The sequence below is a fragment of the Hemitrygon akajei genome, chromosome 21, assembly GCF_048418815.1.
Source record: "Hemitrygon akajei chromosome 21, sHemAka1.3, whole genome shotgun sequence".
Lineage (NCBI taxonomy): Eukaryota > Metazoa > Chordata > Chondrichthyes > Myliobatiformes > Dasyatidae > Hemitrygon > Hemitrygon akajei.
Window position 1 is genome coordinate 17,030,346 of NC_133144.1, and position 17,301 is coordinate 17,047,646.

A 17,301-nucleotide genomic window follows, 5' to 3' on the forward strand; every position below is an offset into this window, starting at 1 on the left:
GCTAGTTTGTGCTCCTGTAAACGAGTTGAGAGTCTGGCCAATTTAGTTCTTGTTGCAGTCTCCACAGGTGATCCTGTACACCACATTGCTTTTGGCGCTTGTCTTTAATGGTAAAGGAAGTAAGGAAAGTGGCTGTCAACAGTAGGTTATTATGGGAGTCAGGGTGGAAAGTTGTGTGAAGGCAGAAAAACAAAGAAAACTTTAACAAAAAAATCTAAGTAGAGTCTACTGAGTTTTTGGTATCTACTAATGCACCAAATAGAATGGATAATTTTAACTACAAGAGTTACTAGTTGGGGTTATTAGCTTTTGTTTTATGTGGATAATTTAGTGAATGCAGATGACACCAAGATCGAAAATATGCTTCAGAATTTATTACCTGTTATAAGGACAATTATGTTGAAGGCAGAACTGTAGAGCAGGATACAAGACCAGATATGTAAGAAACCTGGAAGCACAAGAGATTGCAAGTGTTTAAATAAAATAAACTGCTGGGAAAAACTCAATGGGTTAAGCAGCATCTGTGGAGGTGAAAGCAAAGGGATGTATTGATGTTTTAGGTTGAGACCCTGTTTCAGGACTCACAGATGTGTGTGTGTATGTGGGGATGTGGAGGGAGAGGAGTTGTTGTTGTGGGGGTTGAATTGGAAGAGTGTGGAGAAGAAAGATATAAGTGCAGTAGAAGAAAGCTGAGAAGGAGGACCTCCAGGGTAGTAATTTCTGGATTGCTGCCTTTGTCATGCACCAGTGAGGGTAGAAAAGGATGGTTTGGCAGATAAATGCATGGCTGAGAAGCTATTGCAGGGGACAGGGCTTCAGGCTCTTAGATCATTGGGATCTCTTCTGGGGGAGGTATTACCTGTATAAAAGTGCACACCTTTTCTACTTCCTGTTGTAATCCGTGGTCCACATCCCAGCTACTGTTGGGAGGCCTTTATATAACTGTCATCAGGGTCCTTTTATCCTTGCAGTTTTTAATGCAACCCTCAAGGATTCAACATCTTTCAATCTTATGTCACATCTTTCTTCTGATAGAACCACAGGCATGGTGGCAGAGGACAGGGAAATGGAAAATGTCACTCCATTCTTTAAGAAAGGAAGAAGGCAGCAGAAAGGAAATTATAGACCAGTTAGCCTGACCTCAGTGGTTGGGAAGATATTGGAGTCAATTGTTAAGGATGAGGTTATGGAGTACCTGGTGACACAGGACAAGATAGGACAAAGTCAGGATGGTTTCCTTAAGGGAAAATCTTGCCTGACAAACCTGTTGGAATTCTTTTAGGAGATTACAAATAGGTTAGATAAAGGGGATGCAGTGGAAGTTGTATATTTAGACTTTCAGAAGGCCTTTGACAAGGTGCCACATGAGGCTGTTTACCAAGTTAAGAGCCAATGGTATTACAGGAAAGATACTGGCATGGTTAGAGCATTGGCTGATTGGTAGGAGGCAGCGAGTGGGAATACAAGGATCCTTTACTGGTTGGCTGCCAGTGACTAGTGGTGTTCCACAGGGGTCAGTGTTGAGACCACTACTTTTTATGCTGTATATCAATGATTTAGATGATGGAATAGGTGGCTTTGTTGCCAAATTTGCAGATGATACAAAGATTGTTGGAGGGGCAGGTAGTGTTGAGGAAACAGCTAGATGCAGAAGGACTTAGATTTGGAGAATGGGCAAGAAAGTGGCAAATGAAATACAATGTTGAAAAATGCATGGTCATGCACTTTGGTAGAAGAATTATATGTGGAGAAAATCCAAAAATCTGAGATGCTAAGGGACTTGGGAGTCCTTGTGCAGAACACCTTAAAAGTTAACTTGCAGGTAGAGTTGTGGTGAGGAATGCATATACAATGTTAGCATTCATTTCAAGAGATCTTGCATACTAGAGCAGGGGTATGGTGCTGAGGCTTTAAGGCACTGGTGAGGCCTCACCTTGAGTAGTTTGAACAGTTCTAGGCTCCTTATCTAAGAAAAGATGTGCTGACATTGGAGAGGGTTCACAGGGATGATTCCGGGAACGAAAGGGCTATTATACGAGAAATGTTTGATGGCTCTTTGTCTGTACTCACTAGAATTTAGAAGGATGAAGGGTGGATCTCATGGAAACTTTTTGAATGTTGAAAGGCCTAGACAGAATAGGATGTTTCCCATGGTGGGGGAGTCTAGGACAAGAGGCCACAGCCTCAGAATAGAGGGGTGTCCATTTAAAACAGAGATGTGGAGTAATTTCTTTAGTCAAAGGGTGGTGAATTTGTGGAATTGTTGCCACGTGCAGCTGTGGAGGCCAGGTCGTTGGGTGCACTAAGGCAGAGATTGATAGGCTCTTGATTGGACATGGCATCAAAGGTTACGGGGAGAAGCCGGGAACTAGGGTTGAGGAGGAGAAAAAAAGGATCAGCCATGATTGAATGGCAGAGTAGACTCGATGCGCGAAATAGCCTAATTCTGCTCCTGTGTCTTATGGTTTCAGTAATAACTAGAAGATAGATTGAATCTGATGTTGAAGGCAGTAATGGGAAGTTGGGAGTCATTTTTTTTTAGGGGGCTGACATAAAGGAGAGGGATGGAAATGATGAGCAAAAAGGAGAGGGAACCTAGGTAGACAGAAGGAATGGAAAACAACTACAGGGAGTGTGGGTCACCTGAAGGTGGAAAATTCAATGTTCAATCCATTGGGCTGTAAGCTATCCTAGCAGATTATGAGATAGTACTCTGCCTGATTCAGAAAACTGTACCTCAGAAAACACTAACTACATGAAAGAAGTATGATGAAAAAGATTCAAATCAGAAATCCAATATTAATATTCTAAATGGTTAATATTATAAATAGAATATTTCCATTTTCTTTGAAGAAAATAATTTTAAATTATTATCCTGATGAGACGAATTATCTGAGAAGAATATATTTTCAGCTTATTATACATCAAAAAGATGAATAAAATTGACAATGTTGAAAAGGAGCATTAACTATAAATTAAACTAGCATATGGATTTTCTACTTCTAACATTGCACGTATACTCAAACTGACTGCATTCTAGTTGCCCTTTTAAAATTATATTATTATAATGATTTTGTTAATTTGAAAATATAATCCTGCAGCATTAAACCTTATTGACATAATCCAACCAAGAATTCTATATTGGTGCTTCTCAAAGTATTCTTGAATATTATCAGCCTCTCGTACGATCTACTCCCTTTGCTGACTTAAGTTTAAAACAGCAATTTCTCATTCAAATTAAGTAATTATTCAGTTACAAAAGTGAGCTAATTAATGAGCCAGTTGGAAGTTGCCATTAGCCTTGACATCACAAGTGTGAGGAAGGCCAGTCACATGACCTCCCTGGTGACTGGCAAATAGGGTAGAGTTGTCCATGACGTCAGTCTGCTACTAGCTGCACATTTAACAATTGATCTATCCAGTATAGCCCATTACAGGCCTTTCTGCCCACGATGTTTTGCCGGCCTTTTAACCTACCGGAATCATCAGCCCAGTGCAAGGTAAATGTTCTGTCCTTTCTATAGCTAAGAAGTAGTTTGAACTTGCCAAGCAGGTCCTTCAGGTCATATGGATATCTCTTCTGATATAAACTGCTTCTTCATCTATTCCAGATAAAGCCAATACAATTTTAAATATAATCAAAGCACGATCACACTAGCGTTATATTTTACCCTCCTATCCCTATCAAAGAATCCTGCAGTTCCTAATTTTGCTGATTCAGGCAATAGTTTGGCCACATTATGGATGAGCCAAGAAAGAATACTAAATTTAATGATTATAAATAGTTACTCATTTAATGAAAAATGAATGTATGGGTTTCTGCTGAGACAGTAGATCTTTACTGTTCAGCTTTCACAATGAATAAAAGAAAATCATTCAGAATTTCCTCCCACTTTACCCAAACAGAGAAAGAATTGTATTCTATTCACGTTTGGCCACCAACATTCTGTTGCTCTTTGACCTTATTAAATCTAACATAACGATAAAAAACAGTTTAAGGCAGTTCAAGGGAAGACTCTTCTTCATTATCATCCAAATAATTTATCTGATTCACTCTCCATTGAATTGTTCTCATTTTTATTCTAGTATTCACATGACACTCCAGTATATTTTATTTATTGCTCTTGTCAGGTTATTTTGAAAACAATCAAATTGCAGGAGTTGCCAGAAACTAGCTACCAAAAGAATGGATTAGTTTAAGTTGTCTACGAACTGCTGGAACTATAACAAATTTAAAGTCACACTTTAAAGAAAACATTTGACTGATGTATGATAGAGCAAAAGAAAGATGATAATTTTCTCATCTGTAAAACCCTGGCATTGAAGCTAATGGTAGCTGAAATATTCAGTAGACATTTCAGTCTTCTGTTCTATATGATTCTAACAGAATCTGTTGAACTTTCAAAGCTCATCTACTATTATAGACAAATACAAGAAAAACTTGTGGGAGCACTGACCATAATCTTTAACTTTTCTTGGGTACAGTTGTGGTGGAAAACCCTGGAGAGAGGTGAATATAAGTATAAGCCTAGAAACTACAGATTTATCAGTTTAGGATTATAGTTACACCATGGAAGAGGATCCTTCAGCTCTGTGCCAACCATCAACCACTGATCATTCTACATCAAACCCCCATTTCAATCAATTGTCGACAGATTCTACTCACCTACACAGCAGGGGCAAATTAACCTACCAACCCAGATGGCTTTGGGATGTAGGAGGAAACCAGAGTACCTTGAAGAAACAGGAACCTTGTCACAGGTTAAACATGCAAACTCCACAGAAACAACACTGAGAGCAAGACTGAACCTGGGTCTCTGGCACCACCATATCCATCATCATATCAGCCTCAAAGAACTGGCCCACGTGGGGTTTGAACCCATGTCCTTGTTATTAATACCACACTCTAACCAACTGAGCTAACCAGACATGTAGCTTCAAAAATTTTTAAAACATTAACCAAGTACAAAACAAACAGTCTGTTGAAAGAAAGTGGTTTAAGTAAGGCAAGCTAGCACAGATTTGTTAATGGCAAATCTTGTTAAAAGACCATAGCATTTTTGATGAGATAATGGGCAGAGATGATGAAGGCAGTTTATTGTGGACTTCAGATTTATATAAATGCTACATACCAGGCTTATCAATAAAGCTGAAACACATGGCACAAAAGGGATATTGATAGTATGGATATGGTTGGCTAGTAGTAGGTAACAGAGGGCCGTGATAAATTGTGTTTCTTAGACAGCAAGAATGGGAATGGTGGTATTTGTTTTGAGAGATCAGGGCTTATTTTATTTTTAAAATATTTTAGTGAGTTAGATTTGGGATGCAAGCCACAAGTTCTACATTTGTGAATAGCACACTACTTGGGAGAGTATTGTGAACAGCAAAGAGGATTTTGATGTATTGCACAATTATACAGTATAAATAGGTTGGTGGAAAGGGCAGGTAAAATTTAACATGGCAACATTTGGTAGGTAGAAAGAATAAGGATGGGCAATATAGAGTACACGATTCTGTTTTAGCAGGGGTGCAGGATCAAAAGGATCTAGAAGTATGAGTGTATATGTCATTGAAAGTGGTTGATAAGGCATACACAATTCTTGGCTATATCAAGAGATGTGCAGAGTATAGAAACAGGAGAATCTTTGGTGAAGATGAGACTGTTTTCTTTGGAGAGAAGGCTGAGGAGAGAATTGATAGAAGTGTATTGAATAATGAGGGTTCTGGATAGAGTGTATAATGAGAGGCTGTTGCTGTTGATCAAAGACTAGAGATCATGGATATAAAATAAAAGGAAAGAGAATTAATGGTGTAAGAAAATGTGTTTTACACAGTGTGTGGTTAGAATCTGAATTGCATTGATGACAGATGTGGCAGAAGCAGCTTCTATTGAGGCCTTCGAGAGTAAATTCATAAATATGCAGTGAGGAAAAGTTTGCAAAGTTACTGAGAAGAGAATACCGGAGAGTTGGCATGTATATAATGGGCCAAACAGCCTCCTTTTGTGTTATCTCTATTCTATTATCCTATAATAAATTTACAGTACAGAGGTGTAGCAAAGTGGGGGATAAAGAATCAGAGCTTGATATTTATACTGTGGATCACCAAAACATTAAAATATACAGATGGAGAAGCTTTTTCACTTAACTACTGGCACTGGGTTTGTAATGTAGAGAATTTCACATGTTGTAAAACAGTCTACTTTAATAATAAAGACTAACATTGCAAAATAACAGTGCCAGAATCTGTTAATGAATTATTTCAGCATCACCCTCATTCTAGTCCTCTGGGATATGATAACCTTTTCAAACTCATCAGACAAGATTTACCAATTAACAGCACTGGTGACCTGGGTTCTCTTCTGATGCTGTCTGTAAGGAGCTTTCACATTCTCTCCATGACTGGGTGGGCTTCCTCCAGGTATCGGCAACATTCAAAAGACATAGGGGTTAAGAGGTTAATTTATCACATGGGTTTAGGTTAGTGTATAAAGGTGGGTTGTTGAGCAGTCCAGGCTTATTGGGCAGGAAGGGTGTATTGCTGTATTGTTAAATAAAAATAACTAAAGCCATTTCTAAGAAATGCCTCAACCTTGTCAAGCACTTCCTCAGTAATTAGTCTTTATAAATCCAAATGCTTGCCCAGCCTTCCATACCCAAAAAGTTTCTTCCAATTTTTTTTCTAACATGGTCCTATATATAAATTTAGTTTCTAGCAACTTGCCCTCACCATCTCCTCTACAAGTCCCTTTCTAACCTCTCTGCTTTGTACTGCTGCAATAACACATTGACTTTTCACTCCACCCACAAATTTTGAATCCTAGGTTTTGTATATATTGGATAATTCAGGAGGGGACATGTGTTAACCACTGATTTCATGTTGGGTGGTATCACAAACCAGGAACCATAACATCAGCTACTTGCTATATTCCTGCAATATTCAGCTTACCAAAGCAGAACTAAATAGCATAATCCATGCAGCTAAACAATAATAACCTTGTTTTATATCTGGAGAATCCAATCCAAAGATGCAGTTATTATGATTTAGTTCTATATTCCCCTTTAGTTTTATTGAAGTCAGACAAAATTTCACTTCTTTTAGAACACTCACATGTAACCAGTGATGTATAATATATGGTGTTGATAGAGATTTCTACCTTTAGTTGAATATAATCTTGGAGATCCAAGTGCATTTATCCTCATTGCCCAACCAAATAACATCATCAACATAGAAAAGCTTGTAAACAAAACTTTGCTGTTATTCCTTCATCAATAATTCTCAGTGTAACAGTAATCAAAGAATTAATCTTCAATTCCTGAGGAGTCTCTTCCTCAGACTTAAGCAGATAATCCCAGAAGTCTCCAATGCAGGACTGATGAAGCATTGCAGTTTTTCCAATTTAAAGTGAACTTAAGGAATCCTCACAATAGAAGTAAAATAACAAATAATAATTCAAAAATAGCAAGGGTGGGGGAATAAACATCCATAATGTGCTGGACAATAAATGAGAAGAGAGCAATCACACTATTGGGAATACATATTCTAGAGACTACTCCAATAGCAGCAGAGACACCAAGGAGCAGGGTGGGAGGCAGGTTTTGAAAAGGTGCAAAAATTATAGGGTTGTTGTCAACTTCTCTAATATCAATCGGTATCTCCTTTGTGCAAAAGGTTTAGATGGGGCAAAATTTGTTAGGTGTGTCTAACAATTTTTTTTGACTTATGATATATATCTTCTTGTACTCTGTATTTTCTATGTAGAAATCAATAAAAATATTGAAAGAGAAAGAGGGTTCCAGACACAATATGTGGACAGGCTGACTAGAGCGAGGCCATACTGGATTTGATACTAGGCAATGAACCGGGCTACATGACACATCTCTCAGTAGGTGAGCATTTCAGAGACAGTGAACACAACTCCCTAACTTCTACCATAGCCTTGGACAGGGGAAGACCATATGGAAAAATATTTAATTGGCGGAGGGAAAATTATGATGCACTAAGCAGGAACTTGAGAGCATAAATTGGGAAAAGATGCACTCAGGAAAATGCACAGTGGAAATGTGGAGGTTGTTTAGGGTGCACTAGTATGGGTTCTGGATAGGTTTGTCCTATTGAGGCAGGGAAAGAATGATAGGGTAAGGGAACAGCGGTTTACAAGAGATGTGTACCATCTAGTTGAGAAAGAAGTATTGTGAACGTTTAGGAAGCAAGGATCGGAAGGCTATTGAGGGTTATAAGGTATCCAGGAAGGAGTTTAAGAAGGGACTTAAAAGAGCTAGAAGGAAACATGAGAAGGCCTTAGTGAGTAAGATTAAGGAAAACCAAGGTGTTTTACATGCACTTGAAGACCAGGAGTTTGAGTAGAGTGAGGGTAGGACCAATCAGGGATAAAAGAGGAAAACATGCCAATAGTCAGAGGAGTAGGGGAAGACCTTAATGAATACTTTGCTTTGATATTCACCAGTAAGAAGGACCTTGATGACTGTGAGGTCAGTGTAGAACAGGCTAATATGCTGAAATATCTTCATATTAAGAAAGAGGATTTGCTGGAACTTTCAAAGAACATTAGGATAGATAAGGCTATAAGACCATAAGATACAAGAGCAAAATTCAGCCATTCAGCCCATTGAGTCTGCTCTCCCATTCCATCATGGCTAATCACTATCCCTTGCAACATCATTCACCTGGCTTTTCCCCATAGCCTTTGACACCCTTACTAATCAAGAATTCATTTTAAATACCGCATACTCAGTTACTAAGCCTCCACAGTTGTCTGTGACAATGAGTTCCACATATTCACCACCCTCTGGCTAAAGAAATTCTTTCTCACTTCTGTTCTAAAGGGACATCCATCCCTCTTATCTAAGGCTGTGCCCTCTGGTCCTAGACTCCTACACTATCGGAAACATCCCCTCCACATCCATTCTATCTAGGCTTTTCAATATTTGGTAGGTTTCAATGAGATATCCCTTCATTCTTCTAAACTCCAGCGCATACAGGGCCAGCATCATCAAAATTTCCTCATAAGTTAATTCTTTCATTCCTGGAATCATTCTCGTGGACCTCTGCTGGACTCTCTCCAATGCCACCACATCTTTTCTTAGATAAGGGGCCCAAAACATGCTCACAATACAAGTGCAGTCTGACCAACGCCTTATAAAGCCTCAGTGTTACATACTTGTTTTTATATTCTAGTCCTTGGGAAATGAATGCTAACATTGCATTTGCCTTCCTTACCTCCGACTAAATGTGCAATTTACCTTTCAGAGAATTCTGCACAGACTCCCAAGGCCCTTTGCACCTCTGATTCCTGAATTTTCTCTCCATTTTGAAAAAAGTCTACATCTTTATTCTTTCTAGATAAACAGATATTATTGATCCCAAAGGAAATTACAGTGTCACAGTAGCATTATAAGTGCACAGATATACAAATATTAGAAGAGAAGTAAGAAAGAATAAAAAAAGTAAAGTTACCTCAAACAGTCTAACAGGAGCAGGTCATCACTTCCCTGGCTATAGGTTGACACATTCTCGAGCCAAAGTAGTCTCTACCAAAGTGCCTGACACCTCCCTACACTATATTCCATTGGCCACTTCTTTGCCCGTTCTTCCTCTGTAAATCCTTGCAGCATCTGGTGACCCTGTAAACTCTGTTTTGGAGGCTGATGTTGAAAATCTTTCAAGAGGGTGAACCCCCGCAAGTCATCAGGCCCTGTTGGTGTAGCTGGTAGGTCCCTGCCTAAACAAGGATCTGGACCTACAGCAATTTGCCTACAGCAAATACACTCTCACTAGCTATCCACTTAGCCATGGATCACCTGGACAATAGCATTACCTATGTACAGCTGCTGTTTATAGATTACAGCTCAGCGTTCAACACAATCATGCACTCAGTACTTAATCAACAACCTTCAAAACCTGTGCCTCTGTTCCTCCCTCTGCATCTGCATCCTTCACTTCCTCACTCATTGGGTGACCAGTCAGTGCGGATTGAAAATAACATCTTCTCTTCACCGACAATCAACACTGGTGCACCTCAAAGATGTACGCTTCACCCACTGCTTTTCTTTCTCTACACTCATTACTGTGTGGCTAGGCACAGCTCAAACACCATCTATAAATTTGCCGATGACACAGCTATTGTTGGCAGTTTCTCAAATGGTGATGAGGAGGCATACATGATCAGCTGGTTGAGTGGTGTTGCAACAACAACCTTGCAATCAATGTCAGTAAGACCAAGGAATTGATTGTGGACTACAGTAAGGGAAGTTGAGGGATCACACACCAGTTGTCATCAAGGGATCAGCAGGGGAAAGGGTGAATATTTTCAAGCTCCTAGGTGTCAACATCTCTGAAGATCTATCCTGGGCCCAACATATTGATGTAATTACAAAGAAGACACAACAGTGACTATATTTCATTATGAGTTTGAGGAGATTTGATATATCACCAAATACACTAGCAAATTTCTACAAGTGTTCCATGGACAGCATTCAAACTGGTTGCATCACCACCAGTATGGAGGGGCACAGGATCTGAAAAATCTGCAGGAAGTTATAAACTCGGGCAGCTACATCATGAGCACTTGCCTCCCCAGCTTCAAGAATATATTCAAAAAGGCGGCATCCAAATTAACGACCCACGTCACCCAGGACATGCCCTCTTTTCATTGCTACCATCAAGGAGGAGGTAATGTTTTAGGGAAAAGCCTCTTCCCCTCCAACATCAGATTTCAGAATAGATAATGAACCCATGTACACTGCCTCACAATTTTTTCATCTTTTGCTCTCTTTTTCCATTATTTAATATATATATATTTCTTACTGTAATTCATAGACATATTTTATTATTATGTATTGCGGTTTACTACTGCTCCAAAATATTGAATTTCATGACATATACCAATGATATTAAACCTGATTCTAATTCTGATTCTCCTAATCTGTCTAAGTGCCTAGGGCCGGATAGGATATACCCCAGGTTACTATGGCAAGCGAGGGAAGAGACTGCTGCATCTTTGCATCCTCACTGGCCAAAGGGGTAGTTATGTAAGATTGGATGGTAGCAAATATTATTCCCTTGTGTAGTGTTTACTTGAAAAAAAAGCAAAACCACTCAGAGACTAAGCATGGGATTTGAGACTATATAACGTGCTCCAAAATAACAAAGTTCCAAAGTTCAAAGTTCAAAAGAGTATGTTTGATCCTTTATTAAGAAGTCAGCAAAGATGAACAATCTTGAAATGATAAAAAACTTTTGAAACTAAAATTAGTGATATAACCATACAGGTGGTCTAAACATTAGTATTAGTGATCTTAGCATATTTATGTATATTTAAATGGTCAACGAAAAAAAATCACACAGCTGCCTCCTTGCTCTACCTAGACTAAATTGAACATAGACAAAGCGTGAGTATGTAACTATACTCATTCTCTTCTACCACACCCAATGCACATAACAGATTACCCATAATAAATGCATAACACAAAATACAATATAGAGAGACAAAAATCAATTCATAGTGTTTACATTTTATTTGAGAAAGGTAATAGGGATAATTCTGGGAATTATAGACCTGTGAATCTTAACTCATGATGGTGGGCAAACTATTGGAAAAGACTCTTAAAGAAAGGACTTACAAGCATAGTCTGACTAGGGACAGTCAGTATAGCTTAATGAGGGAAAGACCATGCCTCACAAGCCTGATTGCATTCTTTGAGGACATGAAATACAAATTGATTTGTGGTGGATGCAGTGATTATGGTTTTTAGTAAGGCATTTGACAATATTCCCCATGATAGACTCATTCAGAAAGTCAGGGTGCATGGTAACTTGGCTGTATGGATTCAGAATTGCCTTGCCCACAGAAGATGGAGTGTATTTTGTCTGGGATTCTGTGACCAGTGGTGTTCCGCAGGAATCTTTTTGAGGATCCCTGCTCTTAGTGATTTATATAAATGTGTTGTAATGTAAGTATTATTAAAAGTAAGTTAATACTAATCGGGAAGCTGTGGTAGCAAGAGGCGGGATCCGGGGTTGGCGGGGTTTTTACTTCCGCTCTTTTTACTCCCAGAATGCTTTGTATATAGTTCCTCCACCCATGCCATACAAGGTACCTGGAAGCCTCTGTATTGTAAATATCATTTGCCATCCCAGATAAAGATGCTCTTTTGGCCACCAAGTTGTCGAGTGGTCTTTTTGTAAAGTAGAAGTTACCACAAAATGACAAATAAATGGAAGAGTGAGTCAGTAAGTTTGCAGATGACATGAAGATTGGTGGTGTTGTGGATAGTGTAGAAGTTTGTCATAGGTTACAATGGGACATTGATTGGATGCAGAATTGGCCTCAGAAGTAGCAGATACGTAGAGTTTTACCCTTTATAAGGTTGAACATAAAGGCAGAGTACAAGGTTAATGGCAGCATTCTTAGCAGTGTGGAGGAACAGAGGGATCTTGGAGTCCATTTTCACAGATACTTCAAGATTGCCACAGATGTTGATAGGGTGGTTAAGAAGGTGTTTGGTGTATTGGCCTTCAGTAGTTGAGGAACTGAGTTTAAGAGCCATGAGGTAATGTTGCAGCTCTACAAAACTCTGGTTTCTCAGAAAGGGCTAATATCAAAACTTTACAATATAATTATGAAGATACGTTCAGAGCCCTTCTATAAGATTAAAAATGATTGGGAAAGAGAACTTAACCTTACTATCCCTATTGAGAATTGGGATAAAATTCTTCAATTAGTTAATACATCATCTATATATGCTAAACATTCATTAATACAGTTTAAGGTTGTGCATAGGGCTCATATGTCCAAGGATAAATTGGCTCATTTTTATTCCTATATAAATCCTATTTGTGACAGATGTCATTCTGAGATAGCGTCTTTAACACATATGTTCTGGTCGTGTCCGCTTTTGAAAAGATATTGGAAAGACATTTTTGATATTATTTCTACGGTATTGAACATTGATTTACAACCTCATCCTATTACTGCAATTTTTGGTTTACCAATGATGGACTCACTCCATTTATCCTCTTCTGCTTGTTGAATGATTGCATTTCTTACATTAATGGCTAGAAGATCTATTTTGTTGAATTGGAAAGAAATTAATCCTCCTACCGTATTTCATTGGTTTTCTCAAACTATGTTATGTCTAAATTTAGAAAAAATTATAAGTGTTGTATTTGATACTTCTATTAAATTTGAAAAGATATGGAGACCATTTATTCAATATTTTCATATGATGTAATATGACCCTGTTCCAAGCCTATTTGTTTTTCCAGTTTCAATTTTATATATGTTGAGAGGATCGGAGTTGATGACACTGATGATTTTGTATTTTTGTGAGATATTATAAACAGCCCTTTTTTTTCCATTTTTCTTTTTCTCTTTTTTGTTTTTTTTTCTCCTTATTAGATTATTAGTTTTTTTTTTGCATAATTTTTTTTTCTTTTTCTTTTTTCTGTTTTTTTAAAATATATATTATGATATACCTAGGTTTGCCTTGTTTATTTGTTACTTGTATCGTCCATGATTTGGGAAGACTCATTTATACTGTAACTATTGCTTATGTATTCTTTCATGTTCAGTTGAAATGTGTATGTTTGTAATCCCATTATCTATGTATCAATTTTATTTTGTTGATATTAATAATAATAATAACAAAAAGATTGAAAAAGAAAAAAAAAACTCTGGTTAGACCACACTTGAAGTATTGAGTTCAGTCTGGTCACCTCATTACAGGAAGGACGTGGACACTTCAGAGTGGGTGCAGAGGAGATTTATCAGGATGCTACCTTGATTAGAGAACAAGTCTTATAAGGAAAGGTTGAGTGTGCTACAGCTTTTCTCTTTGGAGAGAAGGAGGAGGAGAGATGACTTGATAGAGGTGTATAGATGATAAGAGGAAACGATAGAATGGAGAGCCAGCGCCTTTTATCCAGAAATGGCTAATACAAGACGGCATAATTTTAAGGTGCTTGGCGGAATGTATAGGGGGTGTGACAGAGGTAGGTGTTTTTACACCAGGGTGGTGGTCATGGAACACCCTGCTGGGGTGGTGGTAGCAGCAGATACATTAGGGACATTAAACAGACATGGATCAAAGAAAAATGAAAAGCTATGCAGAAGGGAAGGGTTAGATTGATCTTGGAGCAGGCTAAAAGGTCGGCACAATATTGTAGGCCGAGGAGCCTGTCCCGTACTGTTCTGTACTCTACGTTTTAATACTAATGAAACAAATTATTTTGTTAATATTATGTTGCTTAATGTGAAATCTTGCTGTGTGTAAACAGACCCTTCATTTCCAATATTAGTCAATGGGTGTAAGTCACCAACAAATACAGAAATGTAAACTATGACAAATAAACTGAAGTGCTTCCTTCAGATAACATACAGCGGCAGATGGAATACAATGTAAGGAAGTGTATGGTCATACATTTTGGAAGAAGAAATGAAAGCATAGACTGTTTTCCAAACAGGGAATGAATTCGCAAATTGGAGGAGCAAAGGAAATTGGGAGTCCTCATGCAGGTTTCCCTAAAGGTTAACTTACAGGTTGAGACACTAGTAAGGAAGGCAAATGCAACATTAGCATTCATTTCCCAAGAACTACAATATAAAAGCAAGGATGTAATGCTGAGGCTTTATAAGGCAATGGTCAAGTACATTTGAGGTACTGTGAGCAGTTTTAGGCTCCATATCTAAGAAAGGGTGTGCCAGAATTGGAGAAGATCCAAAGAAATTTTGCAAGACTGATCCCAGAATTGAAAGGATTAACACGAGGTGCATTTGAAGCTTCTGTGCTGGTGCTTACTGGAGTTTAAAAGAATGAGGGGAAATAATTGAAACCTATCAAATATTGTAAGGCCTAGATAGAGTGAACATGGGAAGAGTGTTCCAGAGAGTGAAACTAGAAAGCACAGCCTTAGAATAGAAGGATGCCCCTTTAGAACAGGGATGAGGAGGAATTTCTTTCACCAGAGCGTAGTGAATCTGTGGAACCAATTGCCACATGATTGAATGGCACAGCAGATTCAATGGGCTGAATGACCTAATTCTTATCGATTTCTGTTGAAGAGCTTCTAGGGCAACCTTTGACAATACCAACCCTATTTATGCCTGATGATGCTGGTGCATATCACGGCCATATCTAGAGGAGGCATGATATAGTATTGAACATTATCTGCTGTCTTGAGGACTCCCTGATTTCTCACAAGGTCAGCAATGGAGGGGCACAAGTCAGGATTGTAATGGAATAGTCTCCACTTACTTGGATGAACACAGATGAAACAACAATTGGAGTAGTTCAACTAAATTTAGGAACAAACAGTTATCTTGGTTGGTATTCCACCCACTAGAAAAAAAATGAATTGTCCCACCACCACAGTGAGACAATGAGCAAGTTGTGAGGACATAAAGTGTCAGCAAAGGGATAGGCTAATTGAATGAGACAGAAGTTGTCAGATAGAGTACAATTTGCCACTTTAAGAGGAAGAATGGGAAACAATTAAGTGGAATGAGACTGCAAAGCATTGCTATACAAAAGGATCTGGAGATCCTAGTACATGAAACACAAGAAGTTAGTATTCAGGTACAGCATGGCATGAGGAAGGTAATAAATTGTTGGCCTTTGTGGAGTATAAAATGGAATATTTTTAATGCGCTTTTACAGGGCACTGGTAGTGAAACTGCACTTGGAGTCCTGCATACCATTTTAGACCACAAGAGCAGAATTTGGACATTCGGCCCATCGAGGGAAAAGGCATTTCTAGATTGGGTGTAATGTAATGAATCTGATTTGATTAAGAAGTCTATGGTGAAGGAACCCTGAGGAGATGGTAATCACAATATGATAGAATTCACCCTGCAGCTTGAGAGAGAGAAGCTAAAATCAGATGCATCAGTATATAAAGGGAATTGCCAATCCGATCTACACATTTAAGGTTCACTTGGTTAATTCTTAGAATGTTTGGATTGACATTTGAAGAATCTATGAGCAGATTGGGTCTATACTCTTGGAACTTAGGAAAATAAACAGTGATCTTACAGAAAGATAAAATTCTTAAGGGGACTTAAGGGGTAGATATTGAGATGATTCCCCCCCCCCCCCCCCCCCAATGGAGTTATCTAGTGGTCACAGGTTTAAAATAAGAAATCTCCTATTTCAGAAAATCTTTGAAAGTCTGTCCCAGAGTATGGGAACCAAAAGAGCAGTGCAGAGACCTGAAAGTACCTGCCCTGGTAGATAAGTTGGTTATGATGGCACATGGGATACTTGCTTTTATTAGACAGGGTACAGAGTACATGAACAGGGTTACTTCAGAGTGCAAATCGTTTCACCACATTATAGGCTGAGAACAGAAAAGTGGAATCGAGGCCAAGACAGGTCAGTCACATCACCTGAAGCAGCAGGTTCATGGAGCCGACTGGCCTACTCCTACTTCTCGTGTACTGTAATATGGTTGTACTACCTACCAAATACAACGCCGAAATTGTTGCACTCCTCTAGTAGCCTGGGAGGCGTATCTTGCAGATAGGAGGACAGTCGGACTAGAGAATTTCGCCAACAGGCTCCCTCTCCAAATCGGGCACCATCTTGATCGAATTCCTTTCTCGTCGCTGGATCTAAGTCCCGGAATTCCCTTCCCAACAGCACAGGGACTGAAACAGTTGAAGGTGACGAGAGCAGACGGCTGCTGAGAAGGGCGAAGATACACCAAGCCTCACCAGGCTTGTCACCACCAGCCTCCTTACCTATAGGACGAGTATCAGACGTCAAAATCCTGTCAGACGAAAGTTCCTCCACTCAGAGCATTTTAAAAAAAAGTCATACCAGAGATTTTCTCCAGCAGACATTTCCATGTTTAAAGCCCGTGGCGTCCGTTCATTACGCTGAATATTTGACGCTCGGCGGGTTGCTAGGCGGGCTCGGATATCACACTGCGATTGGCTGGTGCTGAGCTCCAATGGGAATGCTGGGTGTTGGGAGGTGCGGATGTCCGTGCTTTGCTTGGATGGAACGATGGCGGCTGCTACGGCAGGTAGGGACTGCTGCTGGTGGTAGGGGTCGGGTTGGGGGTGATGGTGGTATCGTCAACGTACTCCACCTCACCTCGAGTGCCTCAGAGCTTGGGAATTGATCGCGAGGGCGCGGGGGTGTCGCGCTCTTCCCTTCGGGTGCCGTTTGACCGGACGGTGCTTTGGGCTGAATTGAATGCAGGCGGTGATGTCGGGACGGGGCGAGCCAAGGGCAGGGGCAGCGGGGCAGGAACAGGAGCAGGGCCGGTGCCGGG

General features: G+C 39.4%; 2 protein-coding genes across 2 annotated transcripts in view; one reads left to right on the top strand and one right to left on the bottom strand.

Moving 5' to 3' along the window:
• LOC140714463 (solute carrier family 25 member 44-like) overlaps positions 1–16,889 on the bottom strand; it is a 41,069-nt gene extending 24,180 nt beyond the window's left edge. The window contains exon 1 of the mRNA XM_073025756.1: positions 16,484–16,889. The gene's annotated coding sequence lies outside the window, so the exon portion shown is untranslated. The remainder of the gene's footprint in view (positions 1–16,483) is intronic.
• Positions 16,890–16,973: 84 nt separating this feature from the next.
• The window catches only part of ireb2 (iron-responsive element binding protein 2), a 72,043-nt gene continuing 71,715 nt past the window's right edge, over positions 16,974–17,301 (top strand). Inside the window, exon 1 of the mRNA XM_073024888.1 lies at positions 16,974–17,049. Within this exon, the coding sequence (XP_072880989.1) occupies positions 17,004–17,049 (46 nt within the window). The 5' untranslated portion in view covers positions 16,974–17,003. The remainder of the gene's footprint in view (positions 17,050–17,301) is intronic.